Below are 20,204 nucleotides of genomic sequence, written 5' to 3'. Positions count from 1 at the left end.
TAAGAACCTAAGAGTTCACTCACTGAGCTTTAACCACTGGAGGGTGCACTAGCACTAAATGGAAGCTGGAGTTGTGGGAGTAAGAGAGAGTGCCTATATAGTGCCTGCTAATGAACACACGTGACATAAGCGCCACGCCGGATTATAGCCATGGACTTATTTCCATCCTTGTGTCTCATTAAGTACGTGTTTTTGGTAGAAAGGGAAACCGGAGCTCCTGGAGGAACCCTATGCAGACATGAGGAGAACATGCCAACACACAAAATGACCTGGGACCTTCTTAACGCTGCCATGTAGACACTCAGAGGCTTATACTGCAGCAGTCAGCACACTTCCATGTTTGTTCTTTGCTTTTTTACAGGTGTTAGTGGAGACGGGCGAACACGGAGCCTGCTCTCTCACATATTAAAAATAGACCCATTCCCAGAGAGAATCCAAGATTACAGATTAGATTCCCCCTTCAAAGAGAGCATGCCACTAAAAGGGAAAAGAGACGGTATCTTCAGTATCTAAAAGATGGCTCCCGCCCCGTTTCCATAGCTTCTATATTATCTGACAGAACTCTGGGGTCACGTTTAGCCACTAGGGGGTGCCACTGCAGTGATTGAAAAGCCTCTGCTTGTGTTCCCACAGATCGCTCAGAAGTATGACCCGCAGAAAGAGGAGGAGCTGCGCTTCTGGATCGAGGAGATGACGGCCATGAGCATTGGAGAGAGCTTCCAGAAGGGTCTCAAAGATGGAGTCATCCTCTGCGAGTGAGTAGTGATCATATTTGCCTTTGAAATCGTAGTGGAATAAAAGTAATAGGTTCTCAACTCAAATACTACACAAGTAAAACTACAGATCCTCAAAAACGCGCTTACTGTGTCAGGGTTTGCTATTCAATGTAACAAATATTGAAGACCAAGAAAATTGTGATGCAGGGTCTGCGTGAGGTCAGAGGCTGGAGATAAATGTGATAAATGAAGTGAAGAAGTTATTTAAATTTCTTAAGGAATCAAAAAATATAGAAGGGAATTTAGTGTGTTCTGTTTTATTTTGTTTTTTGTTTTTGTTACATTAATAGCACTTATTACTACGCAGAGCCGGTGCTGGCCCTTCTGGGGCCCTAAGCAAAAGTCCACATGGGGGCCCAACAGGACACGTCCCATGGTTATTCAACGAACCGTTTCACTGTGCATTAATGCAGGGCAGAAGGGGAACATAATGAGCTCAATTCAGGCCCTGCCCCTCTGTGTGAGAACCACTAACCACTAAGCCACTGTAAGACTTAGGACTACTACTAGTCTATTTCCCCCACTTTTGAAAATGGTAAATGGCAAATGGTCACATTTTCTCACCTCTGCTCCCTGACCCACAGTTTGGGAACCGCTGATTTAAAACTAACTGAAACCTGCACCTGACGGTTATTTCTGTCTGACCATTGAGAATTAGCCTGTGAGTTGCCCAACTCGTTTTAGACTGTGTCCATTCAGAGAACCAGAGTTACTGTAAGTAACTTTGCCCATGAGAACCGTGTGGATTCAGACGGCCGAGCGGGGACACGAGCGGAGAAGCACTCGCGCCTTGGAAGTGCCGGGGGAAAGCGGTAGGTCTGTCCTGCTCATCCACTCCAGCACACTGCTCTGTTTTGGTGTGAGATGTGGCAAAGTAGACGGAGAGAGAGTGAGCGCTGTCAGAGAGTCTGTCCCCGTAACTACGCACTGATTAATCAATGAAACAACACTGTAGTTTGACCCTATGGGGGGGCCCTACGCACCTTGCGTAGTTTGCGTATTGGAAAAAACAGCTCTGGTATTATGGGTTAAGCTCTGGTTCACACTCCGATACAGCAAGTGGTGGAAATGGACCTTTAAGTTGAGTGCCACCCGCCATTAAAACCTCAAAAAGAAGAAGAAGTGTGTCTACTTTGATGGTTTCTTTTGTTATTTCTTTCTTATAGCTACGTACACATTGTGAGTGTGAGATTTTGAAAGCTGTGCTCCTGTGCTTTCAGACTGATGAACAAGCTTCAGCCTGGAGCAGTGAGGAAGACCAACCACTCTCAGCTCAACTGGCACAAGGTAACACTTTCTTATCGGGCGCATTGTCCAGATTGAATAAGGTTTCAAGTCGAGCTTCAGTTCTTCAGTTTTACAGATCTTCAGATAAGACGAGTGAAATTGAAAGCTCTTGATGTATACAGGAATGCCCATGTATTTCAGAACAAGTTTGTAGGGTTTTAGACATGATAAAGACGTAATGGTACTGTACATCTGGATCAGTTTGTTAGTGTGTGTGCAGTGTCTGGACTGTGTGTCTGTGTTACAGCTGGAGAACCTGGGGAACTTCATCAAAGCCATGCTGAGGTACGGCCTGAAGCCGAGCGACATCTTTGAGGCCAACGACCTGTTTGAGAACGGCAACATGACACAAGTCCAGACATCTCTGCTAGCCTTGGCGAGCATGGTGAGTGTGCACGAGTGGGCTGCAGTATATTTTAGTAATCTAATCCATTGGGCCGGGGACCAGTACCGGCCATGACGCATTTGCTACCAGGCCACGGAGAAATGGGAAATATTTTATAAATGACCGCATTTTCTCCGATATTCCTGTGGCCTTTCCACAAGCCAATAAGCTCATCCATAGAAAGTGAAACTCCTGATAGAAAGAAATCCTTTGAACTCTAGTTCAACTGGTTTGATTACAGACAGAATCAGAGCAGTTGAATGTGTTACACGCAGCGCCGACGTCTTTCTGTCACCCGTGCCGCTCAGCGTCTGCTCTCTCCCTTTCCCCACAGCTCGCCATCATTTCTCCAAAGGTTTATCGTGTTGCAGCCTCACAGGTTTTCGTCACAACCTTTCACGCTGTCACGTATTTGTCCCACTGCGAAGCGGACAGAAGAGAGCAGGGCCGTGCAGAGAGCTACAGAGGGGCAGCGGCTCAAAAATCAAAAGGGCACTACACCCAACCCCTGCCCTTATCTTGGAAAAAATATTTCCAAGATAACACCGAATAATGGACAAATCCTAAGCTCTAAAGATGAAATTTTAAATGAATTGGAGAAATACTACGAGAAAATATTTGGTGAAGACTTGCCTTCAGTCGATACTAAAAATGTCTTCCCTATTTCCTTTAAAGAAAAGCTGAATAATTCTCAGAAAGAATCTTGTGAGGACATAATTACCGAGGAGGAACTCTATGAAGTGGTTTGGTCCTTTCAAAAAGGAAAAACACCTGGTGTCGATGGTATACCAGTGGAGGTATATCAGACCTTTGTTGATTGATTTGAAAAAAGCCCATGTTAACATGTTTTAACTATTCTTACCAAGTCGGCCATCTTACTGAGACCCAAAAAGAAGGAATCCTGGTGGCAAATACAAAAACCCAGATATGATAAAAAACTGGAGGCCAATCACACTTCAATGCTATGACATAAAAATCCTTGCAAAATGCATTGCACAAAGGCTAAAATGTGTGATCAGTCAGGTTTCTTAAAAGGTCGCTGTATTGGAAATAATATCAGACAATTATTAGAGATAATCGAAAACTACGAAATTTATAACGAAAAAGGATTCATTTTTATTGCTGATCTGGAAAAGGCTTTTGATAACATTCATTTAAACTTCCTTTTCAACTGTCTTGAATTTTTTAATTTTGGTGATTCACTGATCAAATGGGTAAAGGTTTTATATAATGATACAAGATGTAAAATAATAAATAACGGCAATATCTCTAATCCAGTGACAATAAAAAGAGGAGTGAAACAAGGCTGTCCCTTGTCACCCTACTTATTTATAATAGCTATGGAAATATTGGCCATATAAGTACGATTAAATGAAGAAATTGAAGGGTTAAATATTGCTAATGTTGAGTCTAAAATCTCTGTATGCAGATGACACCTGTTTTTTGATAAGACCAAAACACTCTTGTCTTCTCAACTTATTGGATCTTTTGGAAAATCCATCCATCCATCCATTTTCTTCCGCTTTATCCGGGGCCGGGTCGCGGGGGCAGCAGTCTCAGCAGAGATGCCCAAACTTCCCGATCCACACACACCTCCTCCAGCTGTTCTGGGGGGACCCCGAGGCGACACCAGGCCAGCTCGGAGACATAGTCCCACCACCGTGTCCTGGGTCTTCCACGAGGCCTTGTCCCACTAGGACATGCCTGGAACACCTCCCGCGGGAGGCGACCAGGAGGCATCCGGAACAGATGCCTGAGCCACCTCAGCTGGCTCCTTTCGACGTGAAGGAGCAGCGACTCTACTCCGAGCTCCTCCCGGGTAACTGAGCTCCTCACCCGATCTCGAAGGGTGCGCCCAGCCACCCTGCGAAGGAAACTCATTTCGGCCGCTTGTATTCGCGATCTTGTCCTTTCGGTCATTACCCAAATCTCATAACCATAGGTGAGGGTGGGAACGTAGATCGATCGGTAAATCGAGAGCTTTGCCCCGACTCAGCTCCCTCTTCACCACGACAGACCGATACAGCGACCGCATCACTGCTGACGCCGCACCGATCCGTCTATCGATCTCACGCTCCATCCGTCCCCCACTCGTGAACAAGACCCCGAGATACTTGAACTCCTCCACTTGAGGCAAGGACTCCCCACCGACCTGAAGAGGGGAAGCCACCTTTTTCCGGTGGAGAACCATGGCCTCGGATTTGGAGGTGCTGATCCTCATCCCGGCCGCTACACACTCGGCTGCAAACCGCCCCAGTGCGTGCTGAAGGTCCTGGTTCGTTGAAGCCATCAGAACAACATCATCTGCAAACAGCAGAGATGAGACTCTGAGGCTCCCAAACCGGACGCCCTCCGGCCCCCGGCTGCGCCTAGAAATTCTGTCCATAAAAGTAATGAACAGAACCGGTGACAAAGGGCAGCCCTGGCGGAGACCAACACGCACCGGGAACAGGTCTGACTTACTGCCGGCAATGCGAACCAAGCTCCTGCTGCAGTCATACAGGGAACGGACAGCCCTTAACAGAGGGCCCCGGACCCCATACTCCCGGAGCACCCCCCACAGGGCACCACGAGGGACGCGGTCGAACGCTTTCTCCAGATCCACAAAACACATGTGGACTGGTTGGGCGAACTCCCACGAACCCTCGAGTACCCGATGAAGGGTATAGAGTTGGTCCAGTGTGCCACGACCAGGACGAAAACCGCATTGTTCCTCCTGGATCCGAGGTTCAACTATCGGCCGGATCCTCCTCTCCAGCACCCTGGAGTAGACCTTACCGGGGAGGCTAAGGAGGGTGATTCCTCTGTAATTGGAACACACCCTCCGATCCCCCTTTTTAAAGAGAGGGACCACCACCCCGGTCTGCCAATCCAGGGGCACTGTCCTCGACCGCCACGCGATGTTGCAGAGACGTGTCAGCCAAGACAGTCCTACAACATCCAGAGACTTAAGGTACTCAGGGCGAATCTCATCCACCCCCGGAGCCTTGCCACCAAGGAGCTTTCTCACCACCTTGGTGACTTCAGCCCCGGTGATGGGCGAGCCCACCTCCGAGTCCTCAGCCTCTGCTTCCTCATTGGAAGACGTGACGACGGGATTGAGGAGGTCCTCGAAGTACTCCTTCCACCGCCCGACGACATCCCTAGTCGAGGTCAGCAGCCCCCCACCCGCACTTTAAACAGTGTTGGTGAAGCACTGCTTCCCCTTCCTGAGGCGCCGGATGGTTTGCCAGAATCTCTTCGAGGCCGACCGATAGTCTTCCTCCATGGCCTCCCCGAACTCCTCCCAAACCCGAGTTTTAGCCTCCGCGACCGCACGAGCTGCAGCACACTTGGCCTGCCGGTACCTCTCAGCTGCCTCCGGAGTCCCACAAGCCAACAAGGCCAGGTAGGACTCCTTCTTCAGCTTGACGGCATCCCTTACTTCCGGGCGCCACCACCGGGTTCGGGGATTGCCGCCGCGACAGGCACCAGAGACCTTACGGCCACAACTACGAGCAGCCGCATCGACAATGGAGGAGGAGTCCACTCTGACTCCATGTCCCCCGCCTCCCCCGGAATCTGGGTGAAGCTCTTCCGGAGGTGGGAGTTGAAGACCCCACTGACAGAGGGATCCACCAGACGTTCCCAGCAGACCCTCACAACACGCTTGGGCCTGCCAGGTCTGACCGGCTTCCTCCCCTGCCAGCGGATCCAGCTCACCACCAGGTGGTGATCAGTTGACAGCTCCGCCCCTCTCTTCACCCGAGTGTCCGAGACACGCGGCCAGAGGTCAGACGACACAACTACAAAGTCGATCATCGACCTCCTGCCGAGGGTGTCCTGGTGCCACGTGCACTTATGGACACCCTTGTTCTCGAACATGGTGTTCGTTATGGACAAACTGTGACTAGCACAGAAGTCCAATAACAGAACACCACTCGGGTTCAGATCGGGGAGGCCGTTCTTCCCAATCACCCCCTCCCAGGTCTCACTGTCGTTACCCACGTGGGCGTTGAAGTCCCCCAGCAGAACAATGGAGTCCCCAGTCGGAGCACCATCTAGTACCCCTCCCAGGGACTCCAAGAAGGCCGGGTACTCTGCACCAATGTTGGGCCCGTAGGCCGAGACAACGGTGAGAGACCTGTCCCCGACCCGAAGGCGTAGGGACGCGAACCTCTCGTCCACCGGGGTGAACTCCAACACGTGGCGGCTGAGCTGGGGGGATATGAGCAAACCCACCCCAGCCCGCCGCCTCTCCCCGCGGTCAACTCCAGAAAAATGGAGAGTCCAGCCTCTCTCCAGGAGTTGGGATCCGGAACCCAAGCTGTGCGTGGAGGTGAGCCCGACTATATCTAGTCAGTATCTCTCAACCTCCCGCACAAGCTCAGGCTCCTTCCCCCCCAGTGAGGTGACGTTCCATGTCCCGAACGCCAGAAGCTGTGCATGTGGACCAGGTCGTTGAGGCACCTGCCTCTGACTGCCACCCAGTCCTCTCCGCACCCGACCCCTACGGATCCCTCTGCGGGTGGTGGGTCCACAGGAGGGCGGGCCCACGTCGTCCCTTCGGGCTGGGCCCGGCCGGGCCCCGTGGGCAGAGACCCGGCCACCAGACGCTCGCGTTCGGGCCCCAACCCCAGGTCTGGCTCCAGGGTGGGGCCCCGGCTGCGCCATGCCGGGCGACGTCACGGTCCTTGAATATTGTACGTCCATAGACGTACAATAAAAAAAATGTTTCCACTTATTCTGTTTTAAAATTTAATTATGAAAAATGTAAAGTTCTTAGAATTGGGAGCCTCAAATAAACTAATTTCAAAATCCAGAGTAATCTGTCAGTAGATTGGACAAATGGTCTAGTCAATATTCTAGGCATCGAAATCCCAGAAAGTCTGAGGGATCTCAAAGTGAACTATGAAACCAAACAAACAAAAATTGAAAAGATATTACAACCATGGAAGGGTACATCTCTAACCTTATATGGGAAGGTAGCATTGATAAATTCCTTAGTAGTGCCCCAATTTGTTTATTTATTTATGTCACTTCCCTCTCCATCCAGGAATTTTTTTAAACATATGAACAAAAAATATTTGAATTTATCTGGAATGTATGGAAGCCCGTTTCCGCCATGTTAAAAAATAAAAGTCGAAATTACGAGATTTAAAGTCATAATTTTCTGTTTAAAACACAAAATTTCGAGTTTATATCTCGAAATTACGACTTTTAAAACTTGGAATTTTGAGATTTAAACTCGGAATTTGGAGTTTTTCAGATCCGTGATCATAGACGTTGGTACGGCGGGGACAGCGGAACCACTGGTGCAGATGTAAACAAACAGTCATGGAGGATTAGCTTCATCGTGTTGTGAACCGGAGCTACAGCAAGTCTGGGACTTTTACAAAGACACAGAAGTGTTTATTTTACCTCAACACCCAGGATTAAAAGCAGTGACAAAACTTATTAAAAATGGCTGTATCCATGATAGGAATGTGTTTAGGCCTTGATGATGCATGGGCATTCCCAAAGCTATTGCTACAATCGTAGCATCATGAACTTCCATGAACTTCGGATGATCATGATCATGTGAAAATGTGAAATATGCCTGAATAAAGGTCAATAAAACCACCGTCTACATAAAGCATCCCTTTAACAACGATCACACACTGAGCCGGGCTGGGTGATTTTGCAGTTTATTACTTACACTTTATGTACAACTGGCCGTAGCCGATTGCTTAGCACCCGCAGCTAACTAGCTTCTTAGCAGCTCTAGCATCCAGCTCCAATAATGGATCTTGTGGAATTAAGAATTATTCACTAAAAACGTCAATAAAGCCGTAACCACATAATGCAGCCTTGAAGATTATCACACACTGGGTCGGGATTGACACTTTGGTGGTTAATTGCACTTTTTTTGATCAACAATGAGGTGGATTGCACATGCTAACCGGGCAAACTAGCCATTGTCCACCGGCATCGCCCTTTTATCAAGCAGGGAGACCATAGGAGGGTCCATAGGACATGGCAGAGGGACGAGTTTGCCCCAAACTAGCAGTTGTTTTTCAGGCATGATACGATTCCAAGATACGGCTCTGCCAGATCAAGCTCCACAGTTCAGACGCATCAGACAGGAAAGAGAACAGCAACAACATCCGGATTTTCAAAGTAAAATAGGGATGACGTCTATGATTACGGATCTTAAAAACTCGTAATTCCGAGTTTAAAGGAATAGGCCACCGTTTTTACATACTGAGATATGTTCTTACCTCACCTTAGCCAAGTTAATGTATTCCCGTCTGGTCTTTGTCCGTGCGCTCACACATACGCAGCCTCTCCCACATGTCATATAGCTCCAAAAAAGCTCACGATAGAAGCTACCAAGCTCTTCCACGTGTTCCCTATTTAAATAAAGTTACGTGAAGTGTTTTCATGCGAAGTATATTTACACAGAAATGTAACATGTGGATTTTATAAGCAAATAAAAAGGGGAACTATATTGTGAGGCGTAATGATACAGGAGCACAGCGTCCGCGCAGTAACTCCTAAAGACTTCCCCGCTCACTTCCGTCAATAGAAGCTCGACTAAGGTTAGGTAAGAACATATCTTGGTATGTAAAAACGGTGGCCTATTCCTTTAAATCTCGAAATTACAACTTTTAAAACTCGTAATTTCGAGATTTAAACTCGGAATTTCGAGATTTAAACTCGGAGTATGAGTTTAAAAGTTGTAATTTTGATATTTAAACTCGGAATTTAGAGATTTAAAAGTCGTAATTTCAAGATTTAAACTCGAAATTTTGTGTTTTAAACACAAAATTATGACTTAAAATCTCGTAATTTCGACTTCCTGTTGGGCTTTTATTTTTTAACATGGCGGAAACGGGCTTCCATAGGAACGGTAAACCGGAAAAGATAAACAGAGATATTTTTTACAATAAATACAAAGTAGGGGGGTTTCAATTACTAAACCTAGAAGCACTTTGTTTTGCTTTAAAAGCCTCTCTTGTTCAAAAAATGCATGAAAACCCTAATTGGTATACAAGCGTTTTATTGGAACAAAATCATGTAATTTTTTCAACAGGACTTTTCATGTACTTGCAACTAGAGAAAGCTCACTTGTCTAAGGTTATAGATCTCATAAAAGATGGTTCAATGTTTCTAAAAGAAGCTCTGGAGTACTGGTTATGTTTCCAATTCAATTCTCCAAAAAAACGTGAGGAAATTTTACAGCAAATATATTGATTGAAGGGAAACCCTTACTTTGGGAAAATGCAGTCAAAAGGGGAGTTGTTTTCATAAATGATATTATAGGGGAAATGGGAAGCTAATGCAGTATGATCAACTAAATTAATACCTATGGAGATATCTGCTCCCGTTATTCATACAATCAACTACTCTCTGCCTTGTGGAGGAATTGGAAAATTAAAATTAATAGTGAATGCACCAAGTTATTAGTTTGTCGGCCTGTGTTACGAAATTACAAATGGTTACATGGAAATAAGATAAATGGAAGTATAAATATGTTTTATCTCCATCAAAAATTAGCGATAACCTTGCCGTATAGAACTTTTAAAAAATGGGAAGATTTGTTGGACCAACCGGTTTATTGGAAGATGGTTTTTAGTACAATATATCAAACTGTGGTAGACGCGCACAGCAGATTTTTTCAAATTAAAATTATATATAATTTTTTACCTACAAATAAAATGCTTAAAATCTGGGGCCTTGCTGAATCACACACGTGGCGTTTTTGTTTAAGTGAACCAGAATCTATTGATCTATTTTGGTATTGCCATGTGGCGGCAGCTTTTTGGGAAGCAGAACAGCAAATGTTCAGAGATATAAATATAGGATGTCAATTAGATCTGCCTTCAGTGGTGTTGGGATTTCTTGGAGAATCAAAATGGAAGCATTTAATTAACCTAATTATTCTTTTAGGTAAGAAAAAAAACAAGGCTTCCTTAAACATATTAAGTTTTCTACGATATATGGAGTATTATGGAGTAGTTGCGGGATGTACAGGAATATCCGCAAAAGAAAAAAGCCTTCATGAAAAACGGTGGTCCAGATTGATGGAGTGGATATCTAGGAGAGATATGTGATTCTGTTGTTTTTATCTGTATAAAATGCAAAGCATGCCATTAGAAATGCATTTGATGATTTTTGTCTGTTTGTACTGCAACTACTACTTATTTACCGGTAGTTATAATTTTCCCCCTTTCCCCGGTTTAATATATTTCAAAATGTAGTCTGAATGTTTTTTGTATTTTCGTCTTTTTTTATTTTCTTTTGTTTTATTTATTTGTTTCCCTCCCATCTGACTGTTTCCAGCGCGCTGCGATTAAAGGGCTGCGTTCCCTGCTGTAAAAACGTGACCCATAGTCTGTGCATGTTTTTCTCAGCACGCTCCACCATCTAACCCAGGTCCTGTACCTGTATACTGTCTGTTCCCTGCAGGCAAAGACCAAAGGCCTGGACACCAAGGTGGACATCGGTGTGAAGTATGCAGATAAAGCACAGAGACACTTCGATGAGGGCAAGATCAAGGCGGGACAGTGTGTCATTGGACTTCAGGTAACTCCTCCTATCTGGGACATCAAATCACAACCATTGAAAAAGCTTGCACCTCTACAGACTAGAGGTCGACCGATATGGGCTTTTCAAAGGCCTATATGCACGTCTGGTATTTTTTCAAATGTCTTGTCTATAATCCTGTGTTGACGCTTCTAAACTGTAAAATGTGTCAGTGTTGATCTGTGACAGCAGGGGGCGCTTTATTAGAGGCATAGGGCTGATTTAATCAAGACATTATTGTTTAGTTAGTACTTCGGAGGGAACTTGTTTTAAAGACAAAAATCAGCAGATTCAAAGACAACAAGTGGTAAGTCTCTATCTCTTATGGTTCTTAATGATCAGCAAAGGTCTGCAACATAAAATATAAAATATGATCCAAAACTCGTGACAGATTTTAATTGCGATGTTTCTCAGTTCCTCCGAGGCCGAGGAAGTTGTGGGAGGCTCATTTTAAAGCTCTGACTGACATCATTGGCATTAACTTGGCTGATATTGTTCTCGATATACCTGTGATCCTTGTATTAGTTCCTCCGGGCACTCCGGTTTCCCCTACCACTAAAAACATGCACAATAGGCCAGGATGAATGATGTGTGTGTGTGTGAGTGAATGTGTGGTGGTGTCAGAGGGTCCGTTGGCGCAGACGTGTGTAGTCGCGAAAGCGCCTCTGACAGTCTCCCCCAGGGGAAACTGAAGCTACAAACGTAGTTTACCACCACTGAGTATGGAGTGAATGTACAATTGTCTCATGTAAGATCTTCTTCTTCTTCTTCTACAAGAGTAGCTTACCACCACCAAGTATGGAGTGAATGAATAATGCAATATAAAGCGTCTTTGAGTGTCCGGAAAAGCGCTGTATAAAACCGATTTATTATTATTATTATTATTAATTGATTCCCAACCTTGGGGTCGGGGGTCACACGAGCGTCCAAACTATGCGTGTAGAATTCTGCTGAAGGAGGGCATTGATTATACTCTAAAACTATGTGTTCAGTATTTCAATGAGCACACAGAACAAAAAAGGAAAAAGGCTGGACTGTTTTAGTTTTTTTGCTGCCTGATGGCCAAACTGATGTGTTTTAGATGGGGACAAACAAGTGTGCAAGCCAGGCTGGGATGACCGCGTACGGGACCCGGAGACACCTGTATGACCCCAAGACCCAAACGGAGAAGCCCTACGACCAGAGCACCATCAGCCTGCAGATGGGAACCAACAAGGGCGCCAGCCAGGTACGCCCAGGCAGACTGCATCACTCTGTCAGACAAAACTAAAAGACAGACCAAAAGCTGAATGAACACGCACTTCTTCATTTTGTTGACTGATAAAAAGAAATACAATAAACTTTAGGGTCAAATGAAAACAAGAATTAAGCTTGTGAGGACTCGCAGTCATCCAGGGAAATCTCAACAGCAGAAGGTCAAAGCTTCCCATATACCTTTTTATTTTTTTGATAGACAGCAGTGTTGTTTAATTGTCTACAGACAGAGAACATTATCTCACAAACCATTCGACACATCCCGATTCTTTACACATGTGAAAATAAAAGGTTACAACTTTGAGACTGAGAAGTTTATCATCATAAAAACAACATTTTACTCTATTTGTTTAATATCACATTTGATTTTTCTCTACTTTAGGCATGCCCTTATAGTCTTTAAAGTTTTAAAGATTTTGTTTATTATTTATCTACCAAGGGTAATGTTTTATGTTGCATGAAACATAAAACATGATTGAACAATGTCAATAAACCAAAAAAATAATTATCACCATTATTTTAGTAATAATTGAAATCACGGTTATTCAAACGATTATTTGTTGCCTTAAAAAAATATATATTATTTTAAAAAGCAACCATGTCAGACTGCTGCAAGTGAAAAGCCCATTTCATCCGTGCCATATACTACAGACACAACGTCACTAAAACAAGTTTAAACTTAAACTATAGTCTAAAGTTACTCTTAATACTAAGTCAACATTTTCGCCTAATCCAGTTTAACAATTACATTTTAGGCTATTAATGTATTATCATTATCAGCACTTAAATATCATTAAAATCACCAAAGTTCAGCAAAAGAAGATGAAAGCATCCCCACAGTTGGGACAAATGACCTGTTGTACATTTAGAAAGTGCTCGGTTCAAAAGTCTGCTGTGACTGGACCGTCCTCTCTTGAACCGCATGAGGAACATCTACTGCGAGGCTTTAGCAGACACCACGAGGCACTGGATGGTAGTAACTTTTTTGTGTCTGTACATGTGGAGCAGGTTTGTATTTTCTTACCTCTAATAACATGTGAGTCATGGCCCGGTCGCTGATTCAGTCTCCTGATCACAGCTGTTGCTTTCTACATGTTAAATCTGATCTTACATCAGTGAAATGCTCCTCTCCTTCCTTCGTTTGTTGGTGTCGCCTACAGGGGCGTGTGTGTTCACTACATTGATTTGATTATATTTAGCACGAACTTTTGACCAAAGTTTTTAGCTAATTGATAATGGAGTAGGAAGGCCTGTGCTTTCCTTTTGCCTCCAGTCGTTGCCACGGCTCATTATCACGTGCTCGTGACGTCACTCGTCAACATGCGTATAAGGGATACCTGCCCCCTGCTGGCCAGCCCTCACACCTGTCCAACAGAGCCGCGCGGCCTGATGACATCATCACACAGCGCTAGTGTTTTTATGTCAGACCAAGGCCCTGTCCCAATACTCGCGCCCCTCATATGCACGTTCCCGATGATGGGTGCGAGTGTGTAGGGTGTCCCTGTCCTCCAGAGGGGTCTTTGGCTCCGCCCCCTTTGCGCCCCTGAGCCACACTTCGCCGAATCCTGCATCCAAGCGGACTTTGGCGAAGTATATTGCCCATAATTCTTTGCGGTACAGACCAAAGAGACAGAAAAATGGCTGCATCCATGTAACTTGCGGCGAAAAAAAATACTTTTGATTAAGTATTTCAACTTTTCTCATGCCACATATCTGTAAATACACTCAAGGTTTGCCATGTTGCTTGGAAAGAAGCATAAATATATGAAGCACTATGATGATTTGCGCACCGGTATTTACGGACATTATTATTAATTTCAATACTTTTTTGTGCAGTCATTCATTAAAATACAATTTTAACTTTTCACTTCAGCAAAACTTAGGATGTATAAAAACATAATACTTACCAGATACTAGTTAGTTACCCACTCTACATTTAGAATAAAAATTATACAGCAAGCTCAAATAAATGACTAATATATATTTATTTTAACGTGTTTTAACCTCAACTCATTTGCTATTATTTTTATTAATCACAGGGACGGACAAAATTACCTTCAACTTTATTAAGTTTAGGTCTGACAATGACGTCAGCAAGGTCGAACCCTTGCGTGCACTTCAAACAAGTGCACACTTCACAGAGGAGCGTAGAGCGCAGTGTGGGGATTTTATTATTATTATTATTATTATTATTATTATCATTTTATTTAGTTTTGTCCGTCCCTGGATAAAAAAAAGTAGTAGTAAGTACTTTTTGCGATTTGGATGGATGAGCGGGAGGGCATCCTTAATAATTGTTTTTTCTCAACTATGCTATTTTTGTGATCATCTAGTGTAATAATCGAAATCATAATTGAACTTTGATTCATTGCACAGCCCTACTTCCAATTGTTAAAGAGAACACACAGTGGTGTCATCATTATTTCCACAAATTGCTGCCATTACACTCTATTTTATTGGATTAAAAATAGTTCCTAATCTACTAGACACTAGGAAGACCTTGTGTATGTACTTGTAGGGATGGGTATTGAAATGCGGCCCCGGGGCCCCGTGTGATGGCCCAATAAGCTCTAGTCTTAACAGGGTTGCTGCGTGATCATGCGCACTCAAAGAATCACACTTTAAAGGCTCTCTCCGCTTACCTCCCTCTTCAGCTGTGCCTGCAGCGTGCCCGGGACATTCAGAACCTGCTTATTCTACTCAGAAACCTCCGAGCGGCTGCGGCTAACGTGCTGTAAAAAGCTTTCGGTACTAAACCTAACACCTTCCAACAGACAGTCGAGCCACGCACACTGTTCTTCATTCACAAATACCACCAACTAAAAAGAGTGTGTTTTTCCACAAACGGCTCCCACGTGCATGTCAGCACCAGCCGCTGTTGACCCACTGGACACAAGCCGAGTGTGGCAGAAATCAGACTGTGGCTCAAGTCTATTTCATTATTTGACACTGTTTTTATATAGGCTCAGTTCTCACAGCCAAAGCTAACCGACAATAGACTTAATCCTTCGTGGACTAGATTATAAAAAAAATATTTATTTTACGATTTGGTCTATTTGCATATTACCTCATATCCATGTATTAAATATATTCGCAAATTGGAAATAAATTGGCTCCAAATGTAGAGTAATAAAAAAAAAATAATAATAGGCCTAGGCTACATTACCTATACACTGCGTTCCAAATTATTATGCAAATTGGATTTTTATGTCAAAAAGGTAAAAAAAAAACAATAATAATGAAACTCATGGATGGTATCGTGTCTCGGGGCTCTATGAATCACTGACATTAATCTCAGAGACCTGGGATGATTAGTTTTCAGGTTAAGCCCAGTTAAGGGAAAAACTACTGAAAAAGGGTGTTCCACTTTATTAAGCAGATCATCATTTTCAAGCAGTATGGGAAAGAAAAAGGATCTCTCTGCTGATGAAAAGCGTGAAATAGTTGAATATCTTGGTCTAGGTATGAAAACCTTCGATATTTCATGAAAGATTAAGCGTAATCATCAAACAGATAAGAGATTTGTGGATGATTCAGACACACTCGGGTTTGTGCCGATAAAGGCACAATATGGACGGTTTCTGCCAGACAAACACATCAGATTAAGAGAACATATGCTACAAAGCAGCAGACAGGTATTTGAAGCTGCTGGTGCCTCTGGAGTCTCCCGAACATCAAGGTGTAGGACCCTCCAGAGGCTTTAGTTGTGCATAAACCTTCTATCCGGCCTCCCCTAAACTGTTCATTGAAGCTGATGAACAGAAATGGCTGCAGTGGCTCAGAAATACATGAAGATTCATTTTCAAACAGTCTTGTTCACTGATGAGGCCGTGTGACCCTGGATGGTCAGATCAATGGAGTAGTGGATGGTTGGTGAATGGCCACCATGTCCCAACAAGTCTGTGACGTCAGTAAGGAGGGGGCGGAGTCATGTTTTCGGCCAGAATCATGGTGAGAGAGCTGGTCGGGCCCTTTGGCCCTTTTAGGCTCCCTGAAGGTGTGAAAATGACCTTTGAAAAATATGTGGAGTTTCTGACTGACCACTGTCTTCTATGCTACAAAAAGAAGAGCCGTGCTTTCCTGAACAAGATCATCTTCATCATGACAACGCACCATGTCATACTGCAAAGAAAACCTCTGCATCACTGGCTGATATGGGCATAAAAGGAGAGAAACTCATGATGTGGACCCCCTCCTTTCCTGACCTCAACCCTGTTGAGAACCTTTGGAGGCTCAACAAAAAAAAACTTCTATGAGGGTGGGAGGCAGTTTTCATCCAAACGGCAGCTCTGGGAGGCTACTCTGACATCCTGCAAAGAAATCCAAGCAGAAACTGTCCAAAAACTCACAATTTTAATGGATTTAAGAATTTTGAAGCTGCTATCACACACGGGCTCCTATGGTAAAATATAACTTGACCTGTTAATATTTTTTTGATTGAAATAGCTTTTGATTTCAGTAAATATGACCTCCTAATGCTACAAATACAACAAATGACCATTTTCAGTTAATTACAAGCTTTAAAATGTATTGAAACGATGAGTTGCATAATAATTTGGAACAGTGGATTTGAGGTTTTTACATATTTATTTTTGAAAAAAATACTGTTATCACTGGGAGATTTTTTCAACCACATTTAAATGATCCTCGACCAGTTAAAGACTTGAAAATGATGCTGACTCTCATTTGAGTTGACAATTTAGAAAATCTTAGAAAAATGTCATTTGCATAATAACTTGGAACGCAGTGTACACATACCTGTCGCTATGGGCGGGCTATAGGGGGCCGTGCCCGTCCCCCAAGATGCTTGTGCCCCCCCGGACACAGATGTGGTGTCATCTACGAGATACGCAGGTTTACGCCGTATAACCACGAGAAGCCACTACAAATTGGGCAAAGATAGGCTACGTATCACTGTTACTTTTGCGCTTTCTGCCTGATTAGAGACCGGCCCAAACTCCACAGCAAGTAACTATTTCCTCTCCTGACACTGAGAGAGGGGACGGCGGTATTTCATCCCTCTCTCTCTTTCTCTGGCACAGTTCCGTCTAAGCTGCGCTCGTGCGCAAAATAAAACATAGCTGATATGATACAGGAGTAATTAACGATCATCCTCCGCTCTGAGAGTCCACGATGTCGCCTCTTTATGCTCATTTCCCGTCCCGGCTCGTGAGAGTAAAGGCAGTGACAGGTGCTCGTGTGTATTTTACTACAAAGCGCTGAAGTCCACTGAAAAGAGCCCGCGTTCCAAGTGTGCGTTTTACACTCAGACACTGGAGCTTTCAGTGAAGGCTGAGAGAGACTGAAGAGTGGATGCGGCCACAGCACTGACCGAGCCATATTCATGGTACAAACGGTGGCGCGAGTGTGGGGGGGAGAGTGTGGGGGGGGAGTGTGGGGGTACAGGCGCTCGTTCTACAGCCCCAGAGTCCGGTCGTTTTCCACGCTCAGAAACGTGTTTTCGTTGCATCGGTGCAGTATCTGCACAGACGCAAGGCCCAGCTCATTCAGCTGCTTCTGAAAAGGACCTCACTCTCATGAATTCAAGTTTGAGTTGAAGGATGTGTTGATGAGGAGGTTCAACTCGGAGAAACGCCACCTGCAACATACTGACGTTTCCGCCACGAGGACTCATGTTGCAGCTGTCGTTGGTCTGGTCATATTTGCTGTTGATCATGTTTAATGTAATGATCAGTGTGCGCCAGGGCTGCGTAAACACCATATGAAAAATATGTATTTAATAGTAAATGTGCCCCCCCGTGGATTTCATATGCCCCCCTTAAGACTGACGTCTGGCGACGGGACTGCCTATACAGTAGTTGCTATCTATATTTTTGCCTTTTAAAGTACCAATAAGAGTACTGTGAAAGTACTCGATAAGGACTATTAATAGAACGACACCCATCCCTATGTACTCATGTTTCTCCACGTCACAGTTCAATCTATGAGCAGTATTACAGTATTACGGGCGGCATGGTTAGAGCTTGTGCTTCACAGCTAGAAGGTCCGGGTTCGATTCCCACCTGGACGGGCCTTTCTGTGTGGAGTTTGCATGTTCTCTCCGTGTCTGCGTAGGTTTCCTCCGGGTGCTCCGGTTTCCCCTACCACTAAAAACATTTACAATAGGCCAGGATGATGTGTGTGAATGCATGGTGGTGGTCAGAGGGACCGTTGGCACAGACGTTTGCAGTCGTGACAGTGTTTCTGTGAGTCTCCCCCAGGGGAAGCTGAACACCCCTGAGTATGGGGTGAATGTACAATTGTCTCATGTGAAGCACTTTGTGACTATGTCTGTGTAAGGTGCTTTATGAATGAACTTCTTCTTCTACATAACGTGTGTGTCATTTTTCGTATTATAGTTGTGATCCTGCTGTGTAGTTGACAGAGAAGCCACAATATGTATTCTAATATTTATTTATTATAATCAGTAAAAGTGTGCTGTAATGGCAACTTGCGCTTATCTCTCCACAGTCTACTGTTCAGAGAGAGCCCATGTGCACAGTGAGCGAGAAGCAGGTTGAATGTGCCTACTCAAGAGTATCTGTTAGAAAATGAAGATCTCTATGAACAGTGACTAAAACTAAAACATACTCTACTCTTCTCAAGCTTTAAGACACTTTTTATTTGACAGCAATTGACCTCAAGTGATTTAGCCAGATAAAATTAGGCTGCGTTTATGAAGTGAAAAGTAAGAGAGTGACCTTTTTTCACTCACTATTTCAAGGAAGGTCAGGTCCTGGCAAAAGTTGTGACTTGAGTGTTTTCTGGCGCTTGAGTTCTCTCCACAGGCAAAAGGCTGAGTAAAAAGGCTGAGTTCTACTGAGTTCCTGCTTCTAGTCACTTGTCAAACTGAACAGGTTGTGACAGTACTTCCTTTTGCCCACAGGCAGGAATGTCAGCCCCTGGCACACGTAGAGACATCTTTGACCAGAAGGTGGCGCTGCAGCCGGCAGATAACACCACCATTTCACTTCAGATGGGTACCAATAAGGTGGCATCCCAGCGTGGCATGAGTGTGTATGGGCTGGGCCGCCAAGTGTACGACCCCAAGTACTGCGCTCCTCCCACTGAGCCGGTCATCCACAGCAATGGGAGCCAGGGCCCCCACGGCTCGGACATCAGCGACGGCGACTACCACGCAGAGTATCCCGGGGAGTACCAGGGAGACTACCCAGGAGAGTACCAAGGAGAGGAATACCATAACTACAACTACCAGCACAACCAGGACATGGACTATTAGTGACCACAGCAGGGTGACGTAGGTTTTAGATCCTGTGTTGTGCACATTTGTGTTGACTCAGCTCCTCAGCCCCTTCACACGCTCTTCTGGACATCCTCTGGACACATGTGGCAGGTAGTGTTACATGAGTGGGGTTCGAGTGGGGAAACCGGTCTGTTTTTCTTTCACTAATGTCATGTTTTTGATGTAGATGTATGAAATAAGATAAGCCTTTATTGATCTCTCAATAGCCTGGCCTTAGCCATCCGTAAACTCCGGTCATTTCCCTGCATGTACGTCTAGGTCTGATCTCAGTGGCTGCGTTACATCGGTTGACTTTCTACCAACCATTCAGTGAGCGGGGGAGGCGGGGCTTGTAGTGACGTCAAGCGTTTGCACCGATTTGCGGGTTGTAGTTTGGCAATGGCGGCCACATGCAGCCGATCACACGAGAACGTTTGGATGTCCTCTTTAGGTCGACCTCACCAGTGCCAGTGTAAAAACCTCCAGTTCCAGCACTATTAAAGAAACAGACTCACTACACGTATGACAATGTCCAACAGTTAAATAAGACTTTGTGAAGGGGCTTTTATAGTGAGCTGCAAACACAGTTTTCGGGAATAATGAAGTGCATGCAGAGATATGAAATAGATAAGTGGATGAAAAGGTTTGTAAAAAATGTGTGTGCCTTAGTTTTTTATGACCTGTTGAATTGCTTCTGAGGATTTTCTGACCT

General features: G+C 44.6%; 1 protein-coding gene across 2 annotated transcripts in view; it reads left to right on the top strand.

Moving 5' to 3' along the window:
- Window positions 1–19,711, top strand: part of LOC306977569 (calponin-3-like) — a 59,992-nt gene extending 40,281 nt beyond the window's left edge. For both annotated transcript variants that reach the window (XM_079575959.1, XM_079575960.1), the window contains 6 exons: window positions 634–755; window positions 1,997–2,063; window positions 2,311–2,448; window positions 10,879–10,995; window positions 12,077–12,223; window positions 19,136–19,711. In XM_079575959.1, coding sequence (XP_079432085.1) covers window positions 634–755; window positions 1,997–2,063; window positions 2,311–2,448; window positions 10,879–10,995; window positions 12,077–12,223; window positions 19,136–19,489 — 945 coding nt within the window. In that variant the 3' untranslated portion in view covers window positions 19,490–19,711. The remainder of the gene's footprint in view (window positions 1–633; window positions 756–1,996; window positions 2,064–2,310; window positions 2,449–10,878; window positions 10,996–12,076; window positions 12,224–19,135) is intronic.
- The last annotated feature ends 493 nt before the right edge of the window (window positions 19,712–20,204 follow it).

Source organism: Gobius niger, assembly GCF_951799975.1.
Source record: "Gobius niger genome assembly, chromosome: 18".
Lineage (NCBI taxonomy): Eukaryota > Metazoa > Chordata > Actinopteri > Gobiiformes > Gobiidae > Gobius > Gobius niger.
This window is presented reverse-complemented; position numbering and strand designations above follow the sequence as displayed.